Below are 27085 nucleotides of genomic sequence, written 5' to 3'. Positions count from 1 at the left end.
CAATTTGACAGGCTGCAGTGGAAGGTATTGTGGTTTTCAAGGGTGTTTTCATGATTCCAGTGACAATTTGACAGGCTGATGTGGAAGGTATTGTGGTTTTCAAGGGTGTTTTCATGATTCCAGTGACAATTTGACAGGCTGATGTGGAAGTTGCAGAATATTTTAAGTGTTGTGTTCTTGATTTCATTCTACAACAACAGGTGGAAAAATAACATGCAGTAATCTATGTGTGACCTCACGAAACAGTGCTGGTGCAAAAAGAGGAGATCTGTAAAGAACACCTGACGCTTTCAAAACATAACTCGTCTTTAATATCTAGTGAAGGTCTTGGAGGTGTATTTGAAGTGGAAAGAAAAAGAAAAAAAAAATAAGAAGCAAGAAACAAAAGAAAAGGAAGGAAGTAAATCTTAAAGAACTCGAGGCACAGTTAAACAATATACAACTCGTCTTGCAGTACAAAAGAAAGAAAGAAAAAAAAAACAAGAAAAGAAAAACTAACTCTTTAAGACGAGACACACTTTGAAAAATAAATAAATCTCGTCTTCTATATCAAATGAAAAAAAAAAGGAAAGAACGAAAAAGAAAGAAAATGAACGTAAATAAGAAAAAAAAAAACACACGAGGGAGACTTTAAACAACCACTTTCCTTCTATATCAAGTGAAGGTCTTTGAGAAACTTGGCAGCGGCGTGCATAAGAATAGTAAGCTGTGAGACGTGCTTCTTGATGGCCTCCTCCCTGTCGGCCCGCTCCTGCCCCTGCAACGTGTCAATCTTGTACAGCAGATCCAGGAGCCCCGGGAACCCTGCCGCGGCGTAGTTGTTGAACTGGCTGGGCGCGAAAACTGCGTGTCTGTGAGGGAAGGCAGTGGTGCAGGTCAAACTATCACTTGAATCACGAAAACTTCCTAAAATGACAATAACTTCCACTAGAGCCTGTCAGACTATCACTGAAATCACAAAACCACACTTGAAAAACCCAGTAACTTTCACTACAATCACCAAAACACCCGAGATAAAAACAACTTCAACTAAACCCACAAAAAAAAAAGAAAGAAAAGAAACGAAAGAAAAACACTCTTGAAAACCCTGTAACTTTCACTAGTGTGTGTCAGAATATACCTGGAATGATTAAAACATTTCAAATCTTCTATAACTTCCACTAGTTATATCATTTTGTTGTAGTGTAGTTACAGATTCGAGTTAAAGTTATTGAAAGATAGTTGAAAAATATTAGACTTTTTTTTAAATGATATAGATTCAAGATAGATAACAACAACAACAACAACAAGCATAAACAAACAATAATAAAGAAAATACAAAATGAATAAATGAAACAAATATAAACAAACAAACATCGAGAGAGATAAACAAACAGGTGCAATAACTTTATAATTAAGAGGAACCTTACCTGCTGTCGGGTCTGCCGGGGAGACCAGCAGGGAGTAGGAAAAGCTGCTCAATCTTCATCACCTGATCATTGACAGCGCGCAGGGTGACGGGGCTGAGGGCAGAAGAGGGGCGTGAGTGAGGGCGGGACAAGCTGAGGTAGAAAAGAAGAAAGGGAAAGGATGGGGGAGAAAGTTTAAGTGAATGGTTGAAAGGAGAACCATGGAAGAGGAAAAGGAAAGGAAAGAAAGTTGAGAGGGGAGGGGAAAGAGGAGATAGAGTTGAGGTGGAAGGGAAAGAAGGGAGAACGAGGAGGGGAGACATTGGAAGGGAATGGAAGAAAGGTGGTTGAGAGGAGAGGCAGAGAAGGAGAAAAAAAAAAAGGAAATTAACTGCAAATGGAAGAAAGGGAAGAGAAAAGAGGGAGGAAAGATGGAGGGAATGCAAGAAATTTAGAGATGCAAGATGTAAAATTTCTCTCTCTCTCTCTCTCTCTCTCTCTCTCTCTCTCTCTCCTCTCTCTCTCTCTCTCTCTCTCTCTCTCTCTCTCTCTCTCTCTCTCTCTCTCTCTCTCTCTCTCTCTCTCTCTCTCCTCTCTCTCTCTCTCTCTCTCACTTACTCCATGTCCTTCACTCTTTCCTTGAGCGTGGCGTCAAACAGTTGAGCTGCATCCGTTAGGTCGTCTACAGCCTCCTCTAGCAGTGCTGCCAACACAGGGAGTGCAAGGTCAGTAGTGAAGGCTGGAGTTTGAAAGGGAGGACTCGCGTAAAAGGTGCAAAGAAAACGGGCGTCTCTCAGTCGGCCCATATTCTGAACATAATGTGCAATACGTACATTTGAATGGTCTTTGATGGAGTGAATGCAAGAATTAACCATTACGTGGCTTATTTCCCCCCCACGTTTTCCTTTGCCTAGTTGTATTAACACGTGAAAAAGAGATAAAACAAAGATAGAATAACAAAAAAAAAATAAATCTAAATAACAGCCCAATAAAAACTCACAAAACTTTGGATAAATGGAGAGAAGGGTTTCATGGTAGTCCTTCTTCACCCCCTCCAGGCTTTCCTTCACGGTGAGGGGCAGCTGCGGGAGGTGGAAGGGCAGCAGGTGGGAGTCAGCGAAGTACCTGAGAGCAAGACCAACTATCCTGCTGCATCCTTGGGTAATCTTGAAGCCTGGGTCCACGATCTTATCCAGCATGTAGAAAGTTTCATATCCCGTGTGGTAATAGGGAAAGAAAACGTCGTATTTCCGCTGCGTGGGTAAGTTAGAGAGTTAGTTAAGATAATGCTGGATGAAAGAGGATTAGAGAGTTAGTTAAGATAATGCTGGATGAAAGAGGGTTAGTTAGAGAGTTAGTTAAGATAATGATGGGTGAAAGAGAGTTAGTTAGAGAGTTAAGATAATGCTGGGTGAAAGAGCGTTGGTTAGAGAGTTAGTTAAGATAATGCTGGATAAAAGAGGGTTAGTTAGAGAGTTAGTTAAGATAATGCTGGATAAAAGAGGGTTAGTTAGAGAGTTAGTTAAGATAATGATGGATGAAAGAGGGTTAGTTAGAGAGTTAGTTAAGATAATGCTGGATGAAAGAGGGTTAGTTAGAAAGTTAGTAAAGATAATGGTGGATGAAGGGGGATTAGTTAGAGGGCTACTTAAGATAATGCTGGATAAAGGAGTATAACAGGATGAGATATTAAATAAAAGCGTTAGTTTGGGTAACACTGAATAAAGCAAGATAATATTGGATAAAAAAAAAACTTTAGAAAAATATTGGATAAAAAGGGTTACTTAGGATAATATTGGATAAAAATAGGATTGCTCATGATAAAACAGGGTTATATTGAATGAAACAAGATTATTTAGTTATTATAAAGCACTGGATAAAAATAATATTGAAGAAAACTAGATTACTTAGGACAAACTAGGATTACTTAGGAAGAAGTGAAAATACAGTGGAGAAGGAGGAGGATGTTAGTGAAGTAAGGAAAACGAAAGAGGAACAGAAAGAAAATGAAGGAGGAGGAGGATCTAAAGAGGAGAGGAAAGAGTGAGTAAATTAAATCGTGGAAGAAAAAGAAAAAGAAAAAGAAGAAGGAAGAGAAAAGGATGGAAGGAAAGGAGGAGGAGAAAGAAAATTTGAAGGAAATGTTGTGGTGTTAGAGAGAGAGAAGAGGACGGTGGGGGGGGGCTTACTTTGTCAGTCGTGAAGGTCATCATGAGGGAGGGAATGCCGGCGTAGAAGGCGAAGGGCGCATAGTCACTGCCGGAGCCCAGAGTCGATATCCTGTCGAAGGGGATGACGAGAATAACAATAATATTTTTTTTTTTTATCCTCCTCCTCCTTCTGCTCCTCCTCCTCCTCTTTCTCCTCCTTCAGTACTCACTTGGGCTCCGTTCGGTTCCAATATTCGTGGTACTCCATCCACTCCCGGTACAGACTCCCTTCCTGTTTCACGGCGGGCATCTGGGACGGAGGGGGGGTGGAGGGCAAAGGTATACAGGTTAAAACTTAAAGAATTCCATAAGAACCCAGTATTTCCTTCTTAATCTATACAAAGAAAGGTTAAATGCTCGACCATAATTTACTTATGCCCCCACTGGATCCCGTCTTAATCCCGCACGAAGGAAGCTAAAAGAGGTGATAACACATGACTCCACCCATGCATCGCTACCCACCAGCTTCGTCAGCCTGGTGATGGCCTGCCAGGTGAGCGGGCTTGCCTTGAGCTCGAACATCGTGCCGCGTGTGCAAGTGTCGGCGTTGATGTAAACCACCGCGCGCTGCTGTAGCTTGGTGAGGTGTTCCTGCGAGGGAGGGAAGGGGACGGTGGCTGTGTTAAGATGGCAGATGTGATGTAGGGGGAAGTGAAGGTTATTGTGAAGGAAGGGGAAGAAAAGGAAACTATCACGTGTTGCTGAGGGAAGGAAACCGAGACATGTTGCAGAAAATGACTCGATGCTCTCTTACTCGTCACTCTCCCCGGTCCTCTCCCAGCACTCACCTCCACCCACTCCGTCGAGCCTATCAGACCATACTCCTCAGCTCCCCACGAGCAGAACACGAGGGTGCGGCGCGGCCTCCAGCCTGCAGATAGAGAGAGAGAGAGGGAGAAAAATTTAGAAACGCAGGCCGCCGCAGTAAATTAATAAAAACTAAATTTGACACTAAAACAAAAGTAAAAGAACGTTTATAAAAACTTGAATGATAGAGTAAAATAATAATGGTAGCAGCAAAATGTGGCTTCAGGAGAGAGAGAGAGAGAGAGAGAGAGAGAGAGAGAGAGAGAGAGAGAGAGAGAGAGAGAGAGAGAGAGAGAAACCATCCACCCCACAAACAGCTTGGGGGAGAGCACCTCACCTTGACCCAGCAGCACGCCCACCACTCTAGCCGTCTCGATGAGCTGCGCGGTGCCGCTGGACGGGTCTGACGCTCCGTAACCCCACGCGTCCCGGTGGTTGCCGATCAGCACGTAGCGGTCTGAAGGGGACACATGCTGTAGGACTCTTTGATAACAAAATAACGAGTATACATCTAAACAGGATACGAAGAACAGTAGGATCCTTTGTAGTCAAGATGTGCTGGTTTTCCCTCTCACTCCCTAGGCTCATGAAATTTAGTTTAGCTTAGGTTACGTTAGGAGAATAATTATCGAGTTAGGTTAGACCAGATCGTTTTCTTTAAGGGTATCCTAATGTGTCTCTCACTCACCAGGCTCCACGCTGCCCTTGACGGTGCTTATGACATTGAAAGATCTCTGACGCTTGATGTAGTTGTGTGTGACGAGGCGCAGCTTGTAGTCACCAATCAACTCAGGTCCAAGGTTGTACGCCACGTTCTTCAGTCCGCCCCGCCACCCCTCAGGCGCCACCCTCCCACCCATCTTTCTGTACGCCGAGGTTAGTTATGGGTAGTGGTGGTAGTGGTAGTGGTAACAGTGAATCGATATCACACACACACACACACACACACACACACACACACACACACGAAGAGATGGAGAAACAGGAAGAAGTGATAGAAAAAGGAGAGGAGAAGAAAAGAATATAAATACACACACACACACACACACACACACACACACGAGGAGGAAGATAGGAACTTAAGAAAACAAGGGGAGCTGCATCTCTGCCCAAAGCTTCCACGCTACAGCCTGTTCGTATCTGGTTTTTCCCCTTGTGCTTATTCATCTATCTAGTTTTGAATCTGTTTATATATGTATTTACTGAGTCATCTCTTTGCTTATCTATCTTTCTGTAACTAGTTATCTTCATTTACTTTTCTTTCTCTCTTTCTCTCTCTGTCTATCTGCTTGTCTGGGTCTGTCTGTTTACATTTGTTCGTCTATTTGTCTCTGTCAGGCTTTCATCAGTGGAGGAGGAGGAGGAGGAGGAGGAGGAGCAGGTGGTGGTAATATGTAACAGACAAACATAAAAAAAAAAAAAAAAATCCCAGCAAACACTCACTCAAGGATAACTTTTGCGTCATCATAGCCGATCGGTTGACAGGGAATTGTGGGTAAGTCAGCCTCCTCTTCCTTCAGTCTGTAGGCATGCTCTGTTGGATGGGGGGAGGAGGGGAAGGAACGGTGTTAGAAGTGAAGTGAGAAGCTGCAACGTTTCAGAATACACTCCAATGAAATGAATGCAAGGATGAATGTCACAATGCAAGCAAGAATTCTGAAACTCCCTGTCTGCTTCTGTGTTTCCCCCTGCCTCGGAACTGGACTCTTGCAGGAGGGAGGTTCCAAAGACACTCCGCATTCTTTTGGCTCTACTCTAAGGACACTATCATTGGTGGGCATCTTTCACCCTTTTTGTAGCCTGGAGAAAATCAGATGAGGGAAGAAGATCGAGGGGGAAGACAGAGAGTGAGATGGAGGGATGGAATTGTAGTAGAAATGCTGAGGATGGGAGTCACAGAGGAAGATGCAAGGGACAGAGACAGCTGGAGGAGACCCGGACATTGCAGCAAAGAAAAAGAAGACTATTCCTTTTACATAAACATAGAAACCAGGGTCACTGCTCACCTGTGGAGGGCCAACCAGGTGTGAGAGGGTCGCCGTCCCCCATGAAGGTAGTGCCTCGCTGCATGCCTGAGCCGGGAAGCCACCAGGAATTCGGGTACACGTCTTCAGGAGCCGTGCCGTTGAGAGCCACGTCCATGGGGTCTGAGAAGATGATAAGGCCCTTCGCTCCTCGCTGCTGTGCGTGTAATAGCTGCAGAAGGCAACGAAGGGGAGTGATGGAGGGGAGTTTATCAATATAGTGCTTAATTTTTCTTTCGTTTTCTTTTCTTTTTTTTTTCTTTACTTTTTTGGGGGGAAACTCAAGGAAAAAACAGGTAGTACTTGAAAGTTGGGTGTTCGCGTTATGTTTGAGGGATTAGCTGGGTCAGGTCTTTTTATTTCGTTGTATTAGATTGAGGTGGGTCAGATCAAGTTTAGGTTAAGCTAGGTCAGGTTAGGTGAGGTTAAGATTCTTTAAAGGCTAGTTTGAGGTCAGTTACATTAGGTCAGGTTACATTAGGTTACAGCAGCCAACTTCCATCCTTCAACTTTACGTCACACAGCAAGCAACACCCGGGGCACAGTGGCAGGGCGCCTCACCTTGTTGCCTCTGAAAATCTTGCCGTAGCGGGCGATAAGAATGGCGCCAGTCACGGGACACGCCCAGCTCCGCCAGTTTCTCGAAGTCCTCCTCCCGCCCGTAGTTGACGTAGACCAGCCCAGTACCTATGTCCGTCTGCACGTCCCCTGGAGTGATAGGACCGCTAAGAACCTGCAGCAAGAACCTCAAGAACCAGAAAAACCTCGTCAAGAACCACAGAAGAACCTCATGTCAAGAAAGAGAAAGATGAATGAATGAAGAGGCAACAAAGACAGAAAGGGTGAATGAAAACGTGGAGAAGGATAAAGAAGAAATGATGAAGGAAACAGAGTAACGAAGAAAAGATTAAACGAAGGAATGAACCAATACCTGATGAATAAGAGGGAAATATTGGATAACTCTTACCTGCGGGAGCGTAAGCGTTGAATGCATGAATAAAGTCTGGGTCTGCGTCGTCTTTCTCTAAGGGCACCTCCTTGTATTTACTGGTGAAGATAACTGTTCCTGCCGCGTCTTCGAGGGTGATCTGAGAGAGAGAGAGAGAGAGAGAGAGAGAGAGAGAGAGAGAGGTTAGGGTTTAGTGAGAATCTTATTAGTCATAAACACGAACACACACACACACATACACACACGTGCTTTTACTACTACTACTACTACACCTATTCACTAATTCATAGTCACGTTTCTACACTCTAAAATAAGCTGCGGAATTCTACACTTAAACTTACACCATCCTCCTCCTCCTCTTATTAAGTTACAGTATAAGTAAAGCGTGTTTTGACTTAATATACAGAGAGAGAGAGAGAGGGAGAGAGAGAGAGTGAGAGTGGGTACATAATTATATCACAGTTTCACTCACCAGGTTCGGATTGGAAGGATCGGGGAAAGACAGAAGGACGTCGTAAGGAACCAGATCAGAGGTGTCGAATCCCGCTGCTTTGAACCGCTTCTGAATCATTTCCGCCAAGTAGTCATCTCTGTCAGTGCCCGCCAGGTGAGGCTTAGCGGTCAGCTCCCTGTAATAGTAGTAGTAACAGGAGGAGGAGGAGGTGGAGAAGGAGGATGAAGTGGAAGGAGCTAGGAAGAGAAAGAGTAAGGGGGAGTAGGAAGAGAAGGAGGAGAGGGAAGAGAAGTGAAAGAACAACGAGAAGGAAAAGGAGGAGAGTTAAAAAAAGAAAAGAAAGTTTTGAATTATTGCAAGATGAGGAAGGGAAAAGATGGAGGGGGAGGAGGAAGAGGAGGAGGAGGAGGAGGAAGAAGGAGAACAAGATGTCATAAAAAAACGATGAAGAACTGGAAAAAAATAGAAAGTAGAAGAAAGTAGGAAGGGAATAGAAAAAGATGATAATGTAGAAGAAGAAGAAGAAGAAGAAGAAGAAAAAAAGAACGAAATATACAAGTACTGACAAATAAAATAAAGAAAAGAACAGAGAGAGAGAGAGAGAGAGAGAGAGAGCACACACACACACACACACACACACATACACACATACTTATGCTCCTTCCTTATGTTATCAGCGTCCACAAGGTCGACAATCCTCTTGTTTATCTCGTCATTCTCGTCCCAGTCGCCTCCAGTTAAACGCTGCATGGTGCTGTACAAACAAACAAACGAACGAATAAACAGGTGATATTTTAGTTACGTGGAATTAAACCAATATGCAAGATTTTATTTTATTTCTTTTAAGAAGGGAAGGAGAATGAAAGAGAAAGAAAAAGAAGAAGAAAAAAGGGAATGAAAGACGAAGAAGAAAAAAAGAAGAGATATGAAAGATAGAAAGAAGAAGAATGCGAGAGAAAGAAGAAAAGAGGAAGAATGAAATATGAAGGAGATAAAGAAAAGGAAATGTTTTGTTTGTTAGGAATGAAGAAGAGAGGGAGGAGTTACAAAATGAGAAGAAAAACAGAGACACACAGACAGAGAGAGAGAAAAATAAACATTGGCAGACAGAACCAAACCGAACCGAACCGAACCAAACCTGACCCAACCCAGTCTTCCTTTCCTTACCTGACCATCGCCTCCTCCTCCTTGGTCACGCCCTTTGTTCCCAGGTGTCCAATGATACCCCCAACCAGCAGCCCTAGACACGCCGCCACCACCACGCCCACCGCCATCTGCTTGGACACCGCCATCCTGCAGGGGGTGAAGGATTACACAAAGGATTATAAAGGAAGAACAAAGACTTACAAAAGAGGAGTGTTTAGGATAACTTAATGAATAGTAATTGATGTGAGTTTTTCTTGTGTGGCTGACTAACTGACTATAGTATTTCAAACTCACGATGACCCACCAGGTGTTGTCCGCTTTATTGCCACATATTGAACCAAACATTCACTATAAACTGGTAACTGTCCACTAACCAGGGTATATTAGCATGAAATGTTCTAAATACCTTTTGATTTTTGCATTAGATAGTAAGTGATATGAATAATTGTTATATATATAAAGAAAAGAAGATACTTCATGAAAAAATGTGGCATATCAGGTCAGTTGACGTTGCCACCTGCTCCATCATATATATCACTTAAACATATCAGGAAAAATAAATATCAGAGTTTCATTCTCTCTTATAAGCACGTGTGGGTGTCTTGATTCTTATAACAAAGTCATACATGCAAATAAAGAGAACGGTTGTCTCCGTTTTCTGAGGGGGTGGGTTAGATTTGGCACCGCCGCTCCTTGAAGCGACCAACACCTGGTGGGTCATCGTGAGTTTGAAATACTATAGCTGACTTGGACGAAGAGGAAGAAGAGAGGAGAGGAGGGAAAGAGACTGAGGAGGAAGAGGAGGAGGAGGAGGAGGAATGAAGTTGCTGTATCATCTTGTTTATTTTGTTTGTTTGTTTGTTTGTTTTGTGAATCATTGTTTTGTGTTGTTTAGGTGTGTGTGTGTGTGTGTGTGTGTGTGTGTGTGTGTGTGTGTGTGTGTGTGTGTGTGTGTGTGTGTGTGTGTGTGTGTGTGTGTGTGTGTGTGTACAAACATCACCCCTCACTCATTCAGGAATTTCCCACCACTGTCTCCTCCCTTCTCCCTCTTCCCCTCTCTCCTCTCCCACGTGTAATTGTCTCTCCCCCTCTCCCTCTCTCCCTTCTCCCTCGTCCCTACCCCACTCCCTCCCTCCCTGTTTTGTTCCCTCGCCATCCTACTACATTTTTTGCGCTCTCTCTCTCTCTCTCTCTCTCTCTCTCTCTCTCTCTCTCTCTCTCTCTCTCTCTCTCTCTCTCTCTCTCTCTCTCTCTCTCTCTCTCTCTCTCTCTCTCTCTCTCTCTCTCCCATCATTTCTATCTTTAACATTTTTCCTATTTTGATATTAGCTTCCTGGAAATTCCCCCCATCTCTCTCTCTCTCTCTCTCTCTCTCTCTCTCTCTCTCTCTCTCTCTCTCTCTCTCTCTCTCTCTCTCTCTCTCTCTCTCTCTCTCTCTCTCTCTCTCTCATCTAGATTCTTTATTTCCATTTCTCCTCCTCCTCCTCCTCCTCTTCCTCCTCCACAGACAGCCTCGTTAGGCCCAGTAGGGCTGTTGCTGTCTGTTCTTTCCTTTGTATTCCTCCTCCTTCTCCTCCTCCTCCTGACAATAGTAACTGTTTGGTCCTCCTCCTCCTCCTCCTCCTCCTCCTCCTCCTCCTCCTCCTCCTCCTCCTCCTCCTCCAGCCCTGTGCCTATCCCACACCGGTTCACTAGTTCACCTTCGCCTTCTGATCAGTGACGCAGTAGTGAGGTTCTATATTTTACTTGTCAGCTGCTCAGGTAGTCAAGTTAATGAGAAAATATTAAAGGTGGAGCTTGTGTACCTTAAGTGTACCTGGGTTTCCAAATATTGACTTACCTGTATGTATGTGTGGTCTCTCTCTCTCTCTCTCTCTCTCTCTCTCTCTCTCTCTCTCTCTCTCTCTCTCTCTCTCTCTCTCTCTCTCTCTCTCTCTCTCTCTCTCTCTCTCTGTAGCACACTCCCAAGCCTCACCTTTCCACCGCAACACCTAACGACAGACTGAGCAGCGTCTCTCTCTCTCTCTCTCTCTCTCTCTCTCTCTCTCTCTCTCTCTCTCTCTCTCTCTCTCTCTCTCTCTCTCTCTCTCTCTCTCTCTCTCTCTCTCTCTCTCTCTCTCTCTCTCTCTTAGTGTGCGTGTGTATGGTACTCTTTGATAAGGTACACGTATCACACACACACACACACACACACACACACACACACACAGATAGAGAGAGAGAGAGAGGATATTCGTAACTGGAAACTCAGATCCAGGTATTGTTACTTCATATGAATATTCTTTTCCTACTATACCTCCTCCTCCTCCTCCTCCTCCTCCTCCTCGTCCTCCTCCTCCTCCTCCTCCTCCTCCTCCACACTCACAACACAATGACCTGACCTAATTGAGTATACCCTAGCGTACATGAGCCTAATTTTATACTGTAAAATAACTGAACCTAACGTAACTTTAGAGAAGCAGACCTTACCTAACTTTCACTTGACTTAACTGAACCTAACCTAACCTAAAGCTAACCTAACCTAAGTAAACCTAACCTAACTTAACTGTACCTGACATATTAATTAAACCTAACGTAGCTCAAGTGAAGCAAACCTAACTGGACTGAATCTGACTTTACTTAAATGAACCTAACCTTTTAACAGTGAAACTCTGGATCTCATTACCTGTTTGTTTCCCTTCCTCCCTCCCTCCCTCCCTCCCTCCTTACGACTTGAACTGTCTCAAGGGAAACACCAAGACGCGTTTGAACTAAACTGATTTTTTTACTAACTTTATTTTTCTAATTTTCTTTTAGAAGTGGCAAGTTAAGATCACTTTTTTTCTCATTTTTTTTTTTCCTTTGAGAGTCTTGACGCATGAGAGAAAGAGAGAGAAAAAAAAGAGAGAGAAAATCAGATCGCGCTTAAGCTGAAGGAAAAAGAAATCATTGTAAACGAACAGTGAAAGTTATGAAGGTTACTTAGCTGGCCATGAACACACAAGCACTATCACTGGCGGAGACACGCTGCAGTAAAGCACTCAGGTCACGTGTCACCAAGATGGCGCAAGGTAAAGAAGATTGATATAGGAATTTATCTTACAATTTGTGGCTCCGTTATTTTGTTTATCTTCCGTCCAGCGACCCATAAACAGTCTGTGATGCAGCATTAATACCTCATTGTTATGGTATTCTAAAACGCTCCTCTCTCTCTCTCTCTCTCTCTCTCTCTCTCTCTCTCTGGCAATTTTCCAAGGCCTCAGAGATGACTGGCCTTGTTCTCGATAGTGTTACTGCTGTTAATAATGTAGAAATGTTATTAATCTGTCATTAGAACCACAAAAAAACGTCCTTAAAAACCCGTGTAGCTTACCAGAAAGGCTCGAATTCCGAAGCGCTTCACTGCCTCACCACGACTATTTTCAAAGGCCATAGAGTTGACTATCTGGGCTCTCAAGACTGTTCCTTGTGTTAATAATAAAGATATCTTGTTAATTTATCACTGGAACCTTAAAAAAGCACTCTTACAAACCCGTGTGTAACTTCTCGTATTAATAATAAAGATATCTTGTTAATTTATCACTGGAACCTTAAAAAGCATTCTTACAAACCTGTGTAACTTGAAGTAGGGCAAGTAGCGGAGGTCCTTTGACACCGGTTCGTTTGGCTGTCCAGTGCTTCGGTCAGGGAAAGGAGGAGCAGGTGGAATGAGGGGAGGGGGAAAAGCAGGAGGTGGAGGTAGTTTCTCTGCGTGGATCAGCCGGTCAGTTTGTCTGGAAGTTCAGTGGGGGTATGTTGTCCTTCTCCTTTTTTTTTTTTTTTTTTTCTACTTATTTGATTTTTATCTATATCCTTGTTTATTTTGTCACGTCCTCTTTTGCTAACGTAAAATCAAGCTCTACTACTACTACTACTACTACTACTACTGTTACTACTACTACTACTACTACTGTTACTACCACCACCACCATCCCATAGCCTTCCCAAATTAACCTACCAACATTCTTCTCATCGTAAGGGGTAAGTAGGAGAGAGAGAGAGAGAGAGAGAGAGAGAGAGAGAGAGAGAGAGAGAGAGAGAGATTCATATACCACCTTTTTCCAGACTCCTGAAACGCTGACGGAGGAGGAAGAGGAGGACGTGACGAGGCGGGAACACACCTACATGACCACCTCCATGGCAGCCCCCCCAACTCCCCCAACCCTCAACTACAAGGTGCTGTACTAAGCAGTGACAATGAACAATGAACAGTGACAGGACTTAAGAGCATGTACAGCAGTGTCACCATGCCCCTTCGTCCTCAGATGGTGAAATTACAACATCTACGTGAAGCTACAGAGACTTGCATGGCTACCTGGAACGAGGACTTGCCTACTCGCCTGCATCCATGGTTCAAGCCCCGCCTTCGTGTCCTGCCGGGTTCTCAGGGGAAGGTGAGCCGGTGCAGGTGTTCCCTTGACGAGTTGTTTGGTTTGCAGAGTCGCTGGCAGTCTGTTAGTCATGTTAGTCTGAAGTCGAACCGTATTCTCAAGTTTGCGTCTTATCTCGATCCTCTGACAGGCTCTGGTGGAAGTTAAGATTTTCAAGGGTGTTTTTCAAGGTTTTATTGATATTTTGAGGCATTCCACACCTTTCACGAGCAATACACGGTGTTTTTTTTTGGATTTTTAAGAGTGCTTTTAGGATTATACAAGTTCTAATGGAAGTTATTAAGGCTTTCAAGGTTTATTTCAGGATTTTATTGATAGTTTGAGGGATACTGCACTTTTAACAGGTTCTAGTGAAAGGTATTAGGATCTTCAAGAGTGTTTTCACGATTCTGCAAGCGCTGGTGGAAGTTGGTGGGGTTTTCAAGGGTGTTTTCAGGGTTCCAGTGATAGTTGGACGGATTCTGGACCTAATAACTTCCGGGTCTTATAATCTCAGCTTCGTTATCTTTAATTTTTACTTCCTGGCCTCGATCACTGTCTCATTATCTTCAGTCTTTATTCTTCAGTCTTTATCTTCCAATCTTTCTTACAATCTTCCTCCTTCACTCTTCACCTTCCCGTCTTTATCGTTCAATCGTTACCTTTCAGTCTGTCAGTCTTTCTCTCTCAATCATCTTCTTTCAATCTTCACCCCGCTGCACCATCGGTTAAACAAAATCTTCCGCTGCGGTTTAAACTCAGAACGTAAAACATTTCTCCCGTGAACGTTATCAAGTAAGATTTTGGCTGCGTCGCTAATCTTTGCTGTATTCGTGAGGAGGCGAGGCGAGACTTACTTATCAGGGTAATAAACTCGTAAACTCGGCTTCTTATCACTAATCTACCCGTGACTTGAATCTAGTTAGTGTAGTAAATGTAGTAAACTCAATCTCAGACACGAGTAGATGAATGGAATAGACGCAGGTCAGGTTAGTGCAGAGTCAGTAGGTAGGTTCATCTCCTAAACTATTATGGGAAATCCTGAAGAAAAACATCCTTAAAAAAAAAAAATTCTAACTACAGATTTGAAGCTTGGATTTCCGCTAGACTAACACGTAAATTTCACTACAGCCTATGAGAGAGTTGAGATAAGACGCTTAGGTTTGGGCTGCTAGCGACTCTGCTCTGCTCTCCTGCCCATACTGAGAACGCCTGGACCGGCTACCTCCACGTGGGGTGCCTGCAGGAGACGTGAAGGCGGGGCTCGGACTGAACAGGGGGTGGGGTCGTTCCTTCCCTGTGACTGAGTGGAGGAAGGAAAGTGTGTTGTTGTTTCTCTACTAGTTTATTTTGGTTTGTTTTCTTGTACACGTTTCTCTGCTGCTACGTTGTTTTTTTTATCTTTTCTTTTAACGCGTCTTGTCTTCGTTCCTGCCTCCTTGAGTTCCCCCCTTGGCAGTGTCCGTTTTCTTTTGTTCCTCGGTCAATCTTCTTAGGGCTCCCATCTCCGTTTTCTTTGGTATCCTTCGTCATATTACTACTTTCTGAATCCTCATCATCATCTCTTCCAGGTCGCCTTCCTTCGATTCTCTTCCTCCAGGTTTCTTCACAGGCATAAGTGGGTTCCCGGAGGTGCTGTGGCGCAGGGGATACGCGCCACCCCACGCTGGAGGCACGCACGGTCTCTTGTTAAGTTCCATCAAATAAGTATGTTTTGCCAGTGCCTGAATTTTTATCATTGGGTGTCTATGCAGAGATAGGTAACTCACAACAAACTTCACTGTCCTCTAACACTGACTTTTTTTTTTTTATAATGATATGTTGTTGTTCTGAATATTTCTAGTGATGAATTAGTATGCCATCAAAGCTAACAAAATTCTAGCTGTTCATATTTGTCTCATTACTGATACTTCTAACACAAACTGATATTTCCTCTTATTATTGGCATTTCAGCATTGATATAATAATAATAAATCACGTTTTTATTTCAATCTGTCTTTAAACACTAACTTCATGATCAAAAGCCTTCCAACAACACAATTAGACCTCATAATTTCCCTCGCATTACTAATATTTCTACTGATATATAGCTGACAAGTCACACCTGTTTATCCTTCAGCACTAACACACTATAACTACTTCCTGCTGTATCAATATTTCTAGTGACTGGAGCCTACTAGATCCAATGATTCCTGAAGCACCACTCTGCACATCCCCCACTGAAACACGCGTGCGAAAAGCTGACCTACGTGACACCGAATGGCAAACACACAGAGACTCACGTGGCACCCAAACAGACCATGCGTACATCCAACACCAGGCACCTCTGCGCATGTCACCTGTTCCGCCTGGTGCCACACGCCGCCACACGTGACATTTCAAGGGACGGTAAATATGTAAGCAGCAAAATCTTGGCACGGTTACAACAAGTGACGGTATGAACTTGAAATTTAGATTTAATTAAACCTGAATTTAGACTTAAACTTACAACACTATATAAACTGCAACTGACAAGCTTTTTAAACTTGGAACTTAATTTGAACCTTTTGAAACTTTAAATACCCTTGACCTTCAGACTATAGACCCTAAAAATGGCAGAGGCAGCAACTATAGGAGCGTGGTGCTATTATGGGTGTGTGTGGGGGGGCGTGCAGCATGACCAGGGGCACGGCGTCACCTCATCCCTTGCCTCCACACCTCATTAACACCTGTGCGGGGCGGAGTCAGGCGCGGGCAAGGTATTCTCATGGTCACTCGTGGGGAAGCTCCTGACGAAGGCCTTGACGGAGTGACTGACCGCCTCTCTCGCTCTCTCTCCTTGGTGCCTTCGTCTCGCTGCAATGTGGGGTCGTGTTAGTCAAGCAAGCAAGTCTTTATAGCAAGAGAAGTTTATTTGTATTATCTTTGTTTATAATGGTAATGAATACTTTTAGTGTGTTGATTCCTTATTATTTTTTCCTCAGTATATTGCAATGATCTCTCTAACTTCACCTGGTTTGTTTTAACTTGTTCTGTATTGCCAACGCTTCAATAAACTGTGTAATTAATAATGGCGCTATAGTAAGTAAATAAAGTCACTTATTTACTTGCCTGTCTATCTATACCACCTCCCTCCTGTCCCTCCCTCCCATCCACACCCAATCACTCTATGCTAATCCTAAAGAATCCATCCATTTCAAGTTTACTTCTCCCCCTCTTTTAAAAACTCACTTCTCCCTCTCTCCCTCTCTCAAAAAATTTCACTTAGAATTTCTACAACTCTCCCGCTCTCTCGAAGGATTACTTGCCGCCTCTCCTCGTCACCCATGAAGCGGGCGAAGCGAACGCAGAAGTCGACCAGGTTTTCGAAGCAACGAGTCTGTAAATAAAGCCAAATTTTCAACTCCACTGTTAATATATATGCTCACATACATGTATACAAACATACTTTCTATATTTTCCTACCTCCTAAGCATAAGGAATGGCTAGCAAAGTATATTAACGTTTCTACATAAAGTTTGCGTAGAGTTGCTTCGAAACATGAGTGAGTGAGTGAGCCACTGAACCCTCTCTCTCTCACCTTCTCTGGAGGCGATTCTAGGTAACAAGCGACAAAATGATTATATAGTAACTTACACCACCACCACCACAGAGAGAGAGAGAGAGAGAGAGAATCACCACCACCAAAGACAACGAGAGAGATGCGCAAGTGTTCATAGCTACATCCAGAAATAAACACACACACACAGAGGTTATTTAAGTTTACCTAGCGTGTACCCTCTGTCCTTCCTCCCTCCCCCCACTCCCCCTACACAAGCTTATATCAGACGAGGAGAAAGTTATTGAGAGTGAGACAGAAGAGACACTGATGGGGGAGAGAGGGGAGAAAGTTCCTCTGACTGGCAGAAGAGAGGAGAGTAGAGAGAAACTGAAGAGAAGAGAAGAAGAATAAAGAGGAAGAGAGGAGAGGGAGGAGGCAGGAAGAGAGAAAAGAAGAGCAGAGAGAAAAAGTATAAGAGGTAGTGGCTGCAATGTTGTGGCACTAAGGTGGTGGTGGTGGTGGTGAAGGTGGCACGGTGCCCAGGCTCTATAATTCTACACGAGCTTGGCAGTGGAACGTGTTGAGTGCCGAGAGGTGGACACAGGTTCTGCGCTGGTGCTGCTGCTGGGGACACGAGGCCGAGGACAGGAACACAGAGACAGAGAACACGAGACTAGAAGAAAGGAAAGAAGGACGAGAAAACAGGAGGAAAAGTAAGGAGACGAGACCAGAGAGAACAAAAGCAGACGAGATCACAAGAAAAGGAAGGAGAAAACCGAAATTACAGGAAGAAAGAGCGAGGAAGATGAAATAACGAAGAAAAGGAAGAGGAAATACAAAACAACAGGAATTTAAGAAAGATACACGAGAAGCGAGACTAGAGGGAGAGACCAAACATGCCTCTGAAACACCAGCCCTCCAGCCTCCAGCAAGCCAGCATGGTCTCAATCGCTCGTAACTTCGACTACATCTGCTACCACGTCAAGACCAGGGAGGAGATGTGTGCCATGATCTATGATGAGAGCTACCTGAAGGTGCCGGGGCCCTTCCAAGAGCTGCGTGAGTACTTGTGTGTTTGTATGTGTGTGTGTACGTTATTTGACTATAAATTATGCATCTCTAGCTATCTTCCACCATTATTTTCACGCTAACTGCTCCTCTGGTGTTGTTACTGCTTCACTGCACAAGACTTTCTACTTTCTCTCACTATGTCCACCTCTCTAGTGCAAGAGTTAACAAGCGTTCTCAAGTCATTCATCCCTTTCTCTGGTAAACTCTGGAACTCCCTGCCTGCTTCTGTATCTCCTCCTTCCTATGACTTGTACTCTTTCAGGAGGGAAGTTTCAAGACGCTTATCCTCCACCTCTGATCATCCACTTGGCTGTTCTCTAAGGGGACTGGCACCTCGGTGGACCCCTTTTTTTTTTTTTTTTTTTATACTTTTTGTTGCCATAAGCCTGAACCTCTCACAAAAAAACGTGTTATTTGTACGAATGTGGAGGAAAAGTGCATTTCTATCTCCCCACAGTGCTATCTTTAAGTGGTTTTAATGACCTTCTCTCCCCTCCACTCCCTCCACTCCCTCCACTCCATCGCTGACGCTGTGATGGTGCTACGACATCTCTACGACCCTTCTACGACCTCTCCACTCCCACCTCACACCCTCCCATCTCCCCACCACCTGTGATGCTGATGCTGCTACTACGACTCCGCTACGACCCCGCTACGACCCTCCCCTCCCCTCCCCCCCATTCCAGCCGGTGCCGTACTGAGTGCGCTCCTGGACGTGCTGGTGACTGATATGCAGTGTCGTCGCCTGAGCCGCACACACTACCATGCACTTATACAGTCCCACCTGGAAGAATTCAAGCTGGCTTCCTCAGACGGGGAGTCCCTGAGGGCGCTGCAGCTCCTGTTAGAACGATGCAAGGTATTATGGGTCCTGTTCCTCATCCTCTTCTTCTTGGGTCTTCTCTTCTTTATCTTTTTCCCTTCTTCGTCTTCTCCTCCAGGTTCTTCGCCTCCTTATTTAAATTTATCTGCAGTCTTTTCTTCTCTTTCTCTTCTTTCAGGTTCTTTTGTGTCTCCTCCTCCACGTCCTTCTCTTCTATCTTTTGTTCTTCTCGTTTATTTTGTTTTACTTCTTCTTTGTTTTTATTTGCTCTTTTTACATCATCTTCCGTTGTATGTAATTTCTCCTCCTCCTCCTCCTCCTCCTCCTTCTCTTCTTCTTCTTCTTCTTCTTCTTTTGTTTCTTTTCTCTCATTGTCTCCTCTCTTCTATTCCCGATCCTCCTATCTTGTATCTCTTCCTCTTCCATCTCCTCTTACTTTTCCTTTTTTTCACCCTCCTCTCTTTCTCTCTCTTATCTCCTTTTCCTGCGTTACCTTACCCTCGTGTGTGTGTGTGTGTGTGTGTGTGTGTGTGTGTGTGTGTGTGTGTGTGTGTGTGTGTGTGTGTGTGTGTGCGCGCGCGCGCGCGTGTGTGTGTGTGTGTGTGCGTGTGACTTGGCAGCGGCTAACCACCACGTGTCCACAGCAACAGAGGGTTTCCTACAACACCAACTAAACACACGCATCTTGTTTACAGTGACCGTCAGCTACCTCAATAACCCCCCTATTACTCCCCCATCTCGCCCCCATCCCCCCTTCCACTCCCAACACCGCTACTACAGCCTGACTGACCGCTATCCCCCCCCTGTCCCCTTCACCCAACCATATCCTCCCCACATCACAACTACACTCACCCATGTCCCTTTTCCGTCCCCTCCATGCCCCTCCCTGTCTCCTCCTCCATCCGCTCCCTCTCCCTTTCCTGTTTTCAATAATGATTACAGTACTACTTATTTTTCTCCTTCTCTCCCTCCCGTGCTTGGTGAAAGAGTGAATGCTTGGCAGGGCACGGCAGGTACGGTCCGTGGACTTGTAAAACCCCCAACAGGCCACTCCAGTACGTGAGCCGTGCATGTTCTCTACGTACCGTCTTGTGGCTTGTATTCTTAAACCCTTTACTCCCACAACCACTGTTTTCAAAGGCCACAGAGATGATTAGCCGGGTCCTCAAGTGTGTTTCTCCTGTTCATACTGTGGAAATTTTGTTAATCTGTCACTAGCAGCTTTGAAACTGCCTTAAAAACCAGTGTCATTTCAGCTACATTACAGTCTTTTGAAAGCAGTAGAGGTGAGGGGAAGCGTTTCAAAATAAAAGTCGTAAACCTCATAATTTTCTCTCTTTTACTATTCTAACTATTACTGGTACACTGTTCCCTCCTCCCCTCGCCTCCTCCCCACCAGCTGCTGCACCACAACTGTAACCTCCCCGTTACAACATGACTCGGGGGTTTGTCAACATTAACTCCACCACAACGATGAAGAATTTATATATATACATGCTGGAGATTTTTTTTCTTTTTTTTTTCTGTCCTTCCACCACCCACACCAAAACGCCGTCCCATCAGATCTTTAAATCCCGGTAACGCCCCGCTTCTGTCCCGTCCCGTCCTGTCCCGCCCTTCGCCGCCCTGGTTATTTGGGTCCTGCCTGACTCAGAGGTCCCCGCGTCAACTTAATTTATCTATCAGAGGTGATTGGCTCGTACCCTCACCTTCCCGCCCCCGCCAAGACGTGTCCCAAGCTCTCCATACTCTCCATATGTCGCCCTCTCTCTCTCCCTCCACCATTCCCCTCGTCACTGTCCTCTCTCTCTTCCCCCGCGGCAATTTCCCCTCCACATCACTCCAGAAGCAGAAGTTTCGTCACGCCTGTGTTCCGCCACGCACTTTATCTTCGTTTGTTGCTTGTTTCCGTCTCTGACAAGCCAGAAAATGTCTTCCCAATCCCCAGACTGTCCCTCTCCCTCTCTCCCCACTCTTCCCCGCGTTCATTTCTTCACAGCATCACTATAAATGTTTTCTCACCCATCTGGCCTGCCACACACACTCGTTTCGCAACCCTCCCTCTTCCCTCATCAATTTTTCACTGCATGACACCAGAAGCAGCCGTTCCCTCCCTCCCCTCACGCCTCGGCCCCGCCACGCCCACGCCCTTCACCGCTAAGCCAGCCCGCGCCCTCTAACAAGCCGTGGGCCGTGTTGCAGCCTCGGCCGTGGTCGTGGGCCTTCTGGATGGAGTGCGCGATCTGGGCCGCATACGACGACAGCACCTACACCCGCTTCTCCTGCCGCAGCTACAGGAATTCTCCATCACGTGTGTCGGGGAGACCATCCTGGCCCTGCAGCTCCTGACGCAGCGCTGCCGGGTAAGGCGGGGCCAGCGCACCATGGCTATTCCTGGCTGCTACCTGGGCTGCCCGTCTCTGCCCCACCCAGGCGACTCGTGCTGTTTGTGTCCCTCGTGCATGACGACTGGGAAATGATGTGAACCCGGATGTACATGACTAACCAGCGTGTGTGTGTGTGTGTGTGTGTGTGTGTCGTAACTCAGGCGCCGAGCTGCATGACCCTGATCTCCTGACGTGTCTGTCCACCACGCGCTTGTCGTTAACTAATTCTTGAATAGGCGTTTCCTGCCCTTGTCCTGTCTTTGTCCTCTTACCCATCCTGTCCTCCTCCTCTTCCTCCTCCTCCTCCTCTCTACTTACACATTCACTCACACTCCATCTTCCCACATCTCACCCTTACCCACCCCTCACGTCACTTCGCCTCTCTCTCCTGCAGCGCCTTCGTCGGGTGAACTTGTCTTACCTGCGAAACGTGGGTCCTGGCGCCATGCTGCGGTTCGCCACCTGCCTCACGGAAGTTACGCACCTCAACCTGTCCATGACGCAGATAATTGACCAGGTGTGTTGGTTGGGGGAACATCCGGATTGCGATTGGCTGGGGAAAGAAAATGTTTTGTGAGAATGTTTGGTTTTACTTGGATTTAACACGTTAGGATAAAATTGAAGGGGAAGTTACTAGGGACTGGGAAAGTGAAAATGATTAAATTAAAAGAGTTTTATTTGTATTTCACACGTTAAGATACTACTACTACTACTACAGCTATCTATTTTATCCTCATGCATCTATATCTTGCATCCTCTCACCCTCTCACACCTACAACAAAACAAAAACACCGATTAACACATCTACTCCTCTCCATCCCCTCTCCTTCAACAAACCCAAAAGAAAACCAACACACTTTACCTCTCATCACCCATCCACCTCTCCTGCTCCTCCCACAGATGCTGGAGGTGATCGGCCGCTACTGCCCACACCTTCGGGAGCTAGACGTCTCCAACACAGGCATTACGGACTCTGCTCTCATCCGCCTCTCCTACAACGAGAAGTACAAGGTACCACAGTGTCAGAAGCTGGAGCGGGTCAGTTTAACGGGGTGCCTCCTCTCCCCCGCCGGGCCAGCCTACCTCGTGCACTACCTGCCTCGCCTCTACTACATTGATTACGAGCAAATGTTCCAGGTATGTTGTCTTGAGGCTTTTTTACGTAAAAATCACTTCCTACGCATCACTTCATCACCTAATCACCTCTAATCATCCTCTCCCCACCAGGTGTTCGAGGTGATGCAAGACTGGGGAGTGACGAAGGAGAACATGACCCTCTGTGACGCTTACCCCCTCCGTGTCCTGACCTCCACCTGTGACCACATCGACCCAGCCTCCGTGGACGTGGCCTTGACCCTGTGCCCTAAGATAATGGTGAGTACTGGAGCTTATTGGGCACTGGGGTTGGGATAAAGTGTTTTTTGAAGGGTACTGGTACTCTAATGCTCCTTTACTGCTAACTTAAGGGTCTGTTTAATCGCTACTCAGAGGTGATTTTTGTTTTACAGCTACATGTAAACATTGAAATGCCTGAAAATTGCAAGATGTTCTTTTTTTTTTTTATCTTTTGTTGCTTGTACATGCTTATAAAGACTCCGTGTGTTGCTTTTAGTGCTGCAAATAGGTAAGAGTGAAAGGGTTAAGCTTGTTTGCGAAGTGCTATTTAATCTACACTAGTTGGATGATAACACTTTCTAATTCTTAATGGTAATAATTACGATTTCAACTACCCATTTCCTCCTTACAGCACTAACAAGCCTTCCACATTCCTCCAGGACGTAATGAGTATAAACTAACATAGTTATTCCCACACACACCCTCCCTCTCCCTCTCCCTCTCTCTCGCGTGCAAAACGGAAAGAGAATACAAATTAACACTGATGTATGCTTGTTGATAATGAATGAATGAACCACAGATATGCAAATCAACCACCAAACATAACCGTAACAAATCAAAACACACAAAAATATAATAAAAAACACACATTAATCACTAACTTCCCCCGCTCTTCTTCAAACGCAGCCATAGAAAACGAACAGTCATAGGAAACGCAATAATATACACAAAACGAAAAAACAAGAAAAATCAAATAAAAAAATTAATAACCGCCCCCCCCTTTCTCTATCTCCCAACAGGACCTAACAATCTCAAACGCAGTCATAGAAAACGAGCTGCTGTACCAGACGATGAGACTTGAACACCTGGCGCACCTCAGACTCACCAACTGCGAGGGCCTTACTTTGAGTTTCCACGAGGGGGTGCTGCCTGTCCTCACCCTGCGCGGACACGGCCTCATCTCCCTGCTGCTGGCGAACTTCACCGTGGTAGACTTAGTGGGTACGTTAGGGAGAGGGGGAGATGCCTGTGGGTGTGATAGATGGGGGGGGGGTGGAAATAGTGAGGGAGGGAGTGAAGAAACCAATTACCATCAACAAACCAACGACTTTCACGTCTTAACAACGCAATTACTCCTAACGAGGCAATTGGTGTGTCGTTACAGCGATAGGCGAAAGCTGCCCACGACTACAGAACCTTGCATTTAGTGACATTGCGATCTACGAGGATATCATGTACCCACGAGACAACCTTTTCAATACCCTAATTAACTTGGAGGTAAGGAGGGAAGATGGGGAAGGGATGGGGAGAGGGTAAGGGAGAGGAGGATGGGGAGGGATAGAATGGGGAGAAGAGATGGGTAGAGGAAGGGGATAAGGAGGGAGCAGAGGAGAGGGTTGAATAGGGGGTAGTTAGGATGGAGGGATGGTTGTAGGGAGGGTCTGTATAGGGGGGTTTGTGGTAGGGAGGTTAAAGTAGCAAGATAGTTAATTGGGGTATGATTGTTAGTGAGGTTGTTGAGGTTGCTAAGGCTTGAGTGTTGAGTCAATGGGGTTACGATTAGAGAGAAAAGAAACAGTAAAAGAAACTAGAGGGATAGAGGCTCAGATTATTACATTATCTGAACGTTACCTGGGATTAATTAGCGAGTCATAATCATTCACATTCTCACTTCCTTAGTTTCATATTGCACTTTTTTGTATTTTTCCTCATCTCGGTTTTTCTTTCACTTCACTAGTCACTTCCTCCTCCTCCTCCTCCTCCTCCTTCTCATTATTTCGCTTTCTTCCTTCTTTATCTGTTGTAACTTTTCTTCCTTCCCATCTTCCTCTCCGTCTCACTTTTTTCATCTCTTCTTCTCCATGTATAATTATTTCTTCTCTCTCTCTCTCTCTCTCTCTCTCTCTCTCTCTCTCTCTCTCTCTCTCTCTCTCGTTCTTTCCTTCCTTCCTTCTCCGTGTTTCATATTCTCTCTTCTATTATTATCTTTTCTTCCTCTCCATTTCCCTTCCTTCACTTATTCAGCACTCAGTATCTTCCTTTCTTTACCCATCACTCTCACTCCCATATACTCACAAACACACACACTTGTCACGTGCTGCAGGTGTGGACTACCGTCAACACGGACACCTGCAGCGCCACCATCCTCCGCCAGCTGCTGAGTCACGCCCCTGGCCTCACTAACTTGCTGGTGCGCGGGGCAGACGCTCTCTCCGACAAGCTGCTGCAGGAGCTCTGGGAGGTGAGAAGCGACTGGCGAGCAGACCCAGCCGGCTCCCTTCCTGGCCCCTCCTCTTGCTCCCCGCTCCTCGTCCTCCTTGTTACCCCTCCTCCTCCTCCTCCTCTCTTCGACCTTCCCGATGCTCTTCCTCCTCTCCCTCATCGTTCTCCTCTTCCTCTTTATATTATCCCTCTTCTTTTTCCTCTCACTCCTTCCTTGTTATCCTCCTCCTTCTCCTCCTCTCTCTTCCCCTCTTCCCCTTCCTCCTCCTCCCTCACTAGTAATTAAGACTCGTTATTCCATTTAATCCCAGAAGATTCTAAAGAAAATTATAATATACGTTGACTGATAGGATAGAAGCGCTCAGTTACTCCTACTTGTGCTAATGGCGTCCTTCATCATCCAACTTCGACTAGACACCCTTCAGTTAACCATCTCACTGTTATATCACACATTAACACATTCCTCTTGTTTTAATCACTCGTTATCGTCTCCTAGAAATTAACCCAAGTACTAAAGTTACAAAATCTCATCTGCTGTTGTATTTCTAGTGTTGTAGGTGTATTTCAGTGTTGTATGAATCCTCTGTCACTCGTCACACACCAGCCATCACACACTGTCTTGCTCCAGTCACTCCTAAGCATTTTATACCCAAAATTGGAAAATATTTTGCTCTATTTCTTGTAAGTGCTTCTAAAAACTCAGCGCCTTATTAGTGTTGTGAAGTGTTGGCGTCACAGGGAAAGAGGTGAGTTTAATAGGTCATTGTGGTTAGTGTGATAGATTAGGAGCAGTGGCAGTAACAATGCAGGTGACGGCCAGGTATCGCCCCTAACAGTGAGCAAGTAGACCAGCATTTGTCACCCCCCGTAACAGTGAGCAGTTAACGTCCCTCCCAGTGAACAGGCGACACAAACAGACAGCGCCTCTGACACCCACTATTCCGCAGACGAACCCCATGCCGCGGCTGTCGCGCTTCACGCTGGACTCGTGCCACAACGTCACCGCGGCGTCCATCTTCCACCTACTGGACGCGGAGAACGACCTGACACTGGTGCGGCTGTGGAGTTGCTTCCTGCTCACCCGCCAGGACTCCCGCGACCTGCAGCACTACGCCGAGGCCAGGAACTACGACCTCTACCTCGAGTGGTACTGCTGGAACGGCTGAGTCACCCCCGCCGCCCTGCACCCGCTCCTCGCAGCCTCCCCCGGGCCGCCACCACGCCACCACACCCCCACCACGCCCGCCGCGCCCGCCAGGTCAGTCCTGGCGGCGCCGCTGAGTGGGGAGTCTGGTCTGCGCCGCGGGAGGAAGCGTCCGCGGCGGCAGAAGCCCTGCGCCCCGTCTGTCCGTCCGTCTGTGTGTGTGTGTCCGTGTGTGTGTGTGTGTGTGTGTGTGTGTGTGTGCGCGCATCTGAGTTGTGACCGAACATTGTGCTCGCTGTACAAATGGTCAAGAAAATCAATGTATGGAGATGTTTAACAAATATATATCTCTCGTCACCTCACACTTCAATAGTTTATTTATACAAAAATTTTGTTACACAAAATAATAAATGTACAATACTATGTTGAACAAGATATTCTTCAATATACAATATAGAGTTTTTAGGTATTCAGTAGTCCCGAGGCGCCGCCCCACCGTGAGGCGAGGCAGCGCCGCCGCCGCCACCGCCGTCACCGTCACCGTCACTGTCACTGTCACTGTCACTGTCACCAACAGTGCGGCCACTGTCTCCGCCACTCACTGCCTGGTGGCAATGCAACGCGTCACTGCTGCGGCACTCCAGGGCTCCTCGTCACCCGTGCTGCGCCATCTTGTCCAGCACATCACTGACGCCACAATACTGTCAGGCCACCACCAGGAGCCGCTTGTCCACCCTACCACTCCCTCTTTCTCTCTCTCTCTCTCACACACACACACACACACACACACACACACAGACACACATACACACTAGTGGTGCGGGGGGTGGATGTACTTGCAAGTCTTGCCGTGCTTGCAATGGCCGTTCATGAAGTGTCTACAGATGGGCGGCGGGCGCCCTGAGTTGCTCCAGTTTCCTCCGCCTTGTCGCCCGTGGAACCTCGGGCCGCCGCCCATGCCCATGTTGGGCATCATGTTGCGCGGGCCGCCCATGCTGGGGTGGCCGCCCATCATCACGTTCTGGCCGCCGCCCATCATCATCATGTTCTGGCCGGGATAGTCTGGCCCCGGACCGCCCCACCCGTCCATCGCCTCGCCCATGTCGCCGCCGTAGCCCCCGGGGCCGCCATAACCCCCCATGGGGCCGGCGGGGCCGGGTCCTCCGGGGCCCATGGGGATGGGGCCCGAGCCGCCGTACATGGGGCCGCCGCCGTA

At 46.1% G+C, this 27085-nt stretch overlaps 3 protein-coding genes and 2 long non-coding RNA genes across 9 annotated transcripts in view; 2 read left to right on the top strand and 3 right to left on the bottom strand.

The window, feature by feature from the left end:
* Window positions 1-7133, bottom strand: LOC135109932 (glutamate carboxypeptidase 2-like). The gene is made up of 13 exons (XM_064021843.1): window positions 6991-7133; window positions 6412-6601; window positions 5849-5939; window positions 5094-5269; window positions 4743-4862; window positions 4387-4469; window positions 4061-4189; window positions 3769-3848; window positions 3578-3668; window positions 2389-2641; window positions 2007-2091; window positions 1410-1502; window positions 1-851 (listed from the first exon to the last, which is right to left on the bottom strand). The coding sequence occupies exons 2-13, from the start codon at window positions 6545-6547 to the stop codon at window positions 650-652; spliced, it is 1539 nt and encodes a 512-aa protein (XP_063877913.1). The 5' UTR covers window positions 6548-6601; window positions 6991-7133; the 3' UTR covers window positions 1-649.
* Window positions 2513-15668, top strand: LOC135109943 (uncharacterized). 3 transcript variants are annotated; one of them, XR_010272967.1, is made up of 5 exons: window positions 2513-2649; window positions 5097-5281; window positions 13062-13172; window positions 13262-13390; window positions 15530-15668. It is a non-coding gene; the product is annotated as an uncharacterized LOC135109943 (long non-coding RNA). The 3 variants fall into 3 exon arrangements; XR_010272966.1 differs by having other exon boundaries at window positions 13062-13390; XR_010272968.1 differs by lacking the exons at window positions 2513-2649; window positions 5097-5281 and adding an exon at window positions 7848-7985 and having other exon boundaries at window positions 13062-13390.
* Window positions 14693-24842, bottom strand: LOC135109939 (uncharacterized). The gene is made up of 5 exons (XR_010272959.1): window positions 24688-24842; window positions 22030-22159; window positions 21589-21720; window positions 16577-16724; window positions 14693-16201 (listed from the first exon to the last, which is right to left on the bottom strand). It is a non-coding gene; the product is annotated as an uncharacterized LOC135109939 (long non-coding RNA).
* Window positions 17201-26233, top strand: LOC135109934 (uncharacterized). 3 transcript variants are annotated; one of them, XM_064021845.1, is made up of 9 exons: window positions 17201-17945; window positions 20983-21143; window positions 21562-21684; window positions 22068-22304; window positions 22395-22541; window positions 23303-23504; window positions 23668-23780; window positions 24607-24744; window positions 25673-26233. In XM_064021845.1, the coding sequence occupies exons 1-9, from the start codon at window positions 17783-17785 to the stop codon at window positions 25889-25891; spliced, it is 1503 nt and encodes a 500-aa protein (XP_063877915.1). In that variant the 5' UTR covers window positions 17201-17782; the 3' UTR covers window positions 25892-26233. The 3 variants fall into 3 exon arrangements, with proteins under 3 accessions (XP_063877915.1, XP_063877914.1, XP_063877916.1); XM_064021844.1 differs by lacking the exon at window positions 20983-21143 and adding an exon at window positions 18644-18816; XM_064021846.1 differs by lacking the exon at window positions 17201-17945 and adding an exon at window positions 18675-18816.
* Window positions 26224-27085, bottom strand: part of LOC135109938 (serine/threonine-protein phosphatase 1 regulatory subunit 10-like) — a 38357-nt gene continuing 37495 nt past the window's right edge. Inside the window, 1 exon segment of the mRNA XM_064021852.1 lies at window positions 26224-27085. Within this exon segment, the coding sequence (XP_063877922.1) occupies window positions 26681-27085 (405 nt within the window). The 3' untranslated portion in view covers window positions 26224-26680.

The sequence above is a fragment of the Scylla paramamosain genome, chromosome 19, assembly GCF_035594125.1.
Source record: "Scylla paramamosain isolate STU-SP2022 chromosome 19, ASM3559412v1, whole genome shotgun sequence".
NCBI classification, from domain to species: Eukaryota; Metazoa; Arthropoda; class Malacostraca; order Decapoda; family Portunidae; genus Scylla; species Scylla paramamosain.
This window is presented reverse-complemented; position numbering and strand designations above follow the sequence as displayed.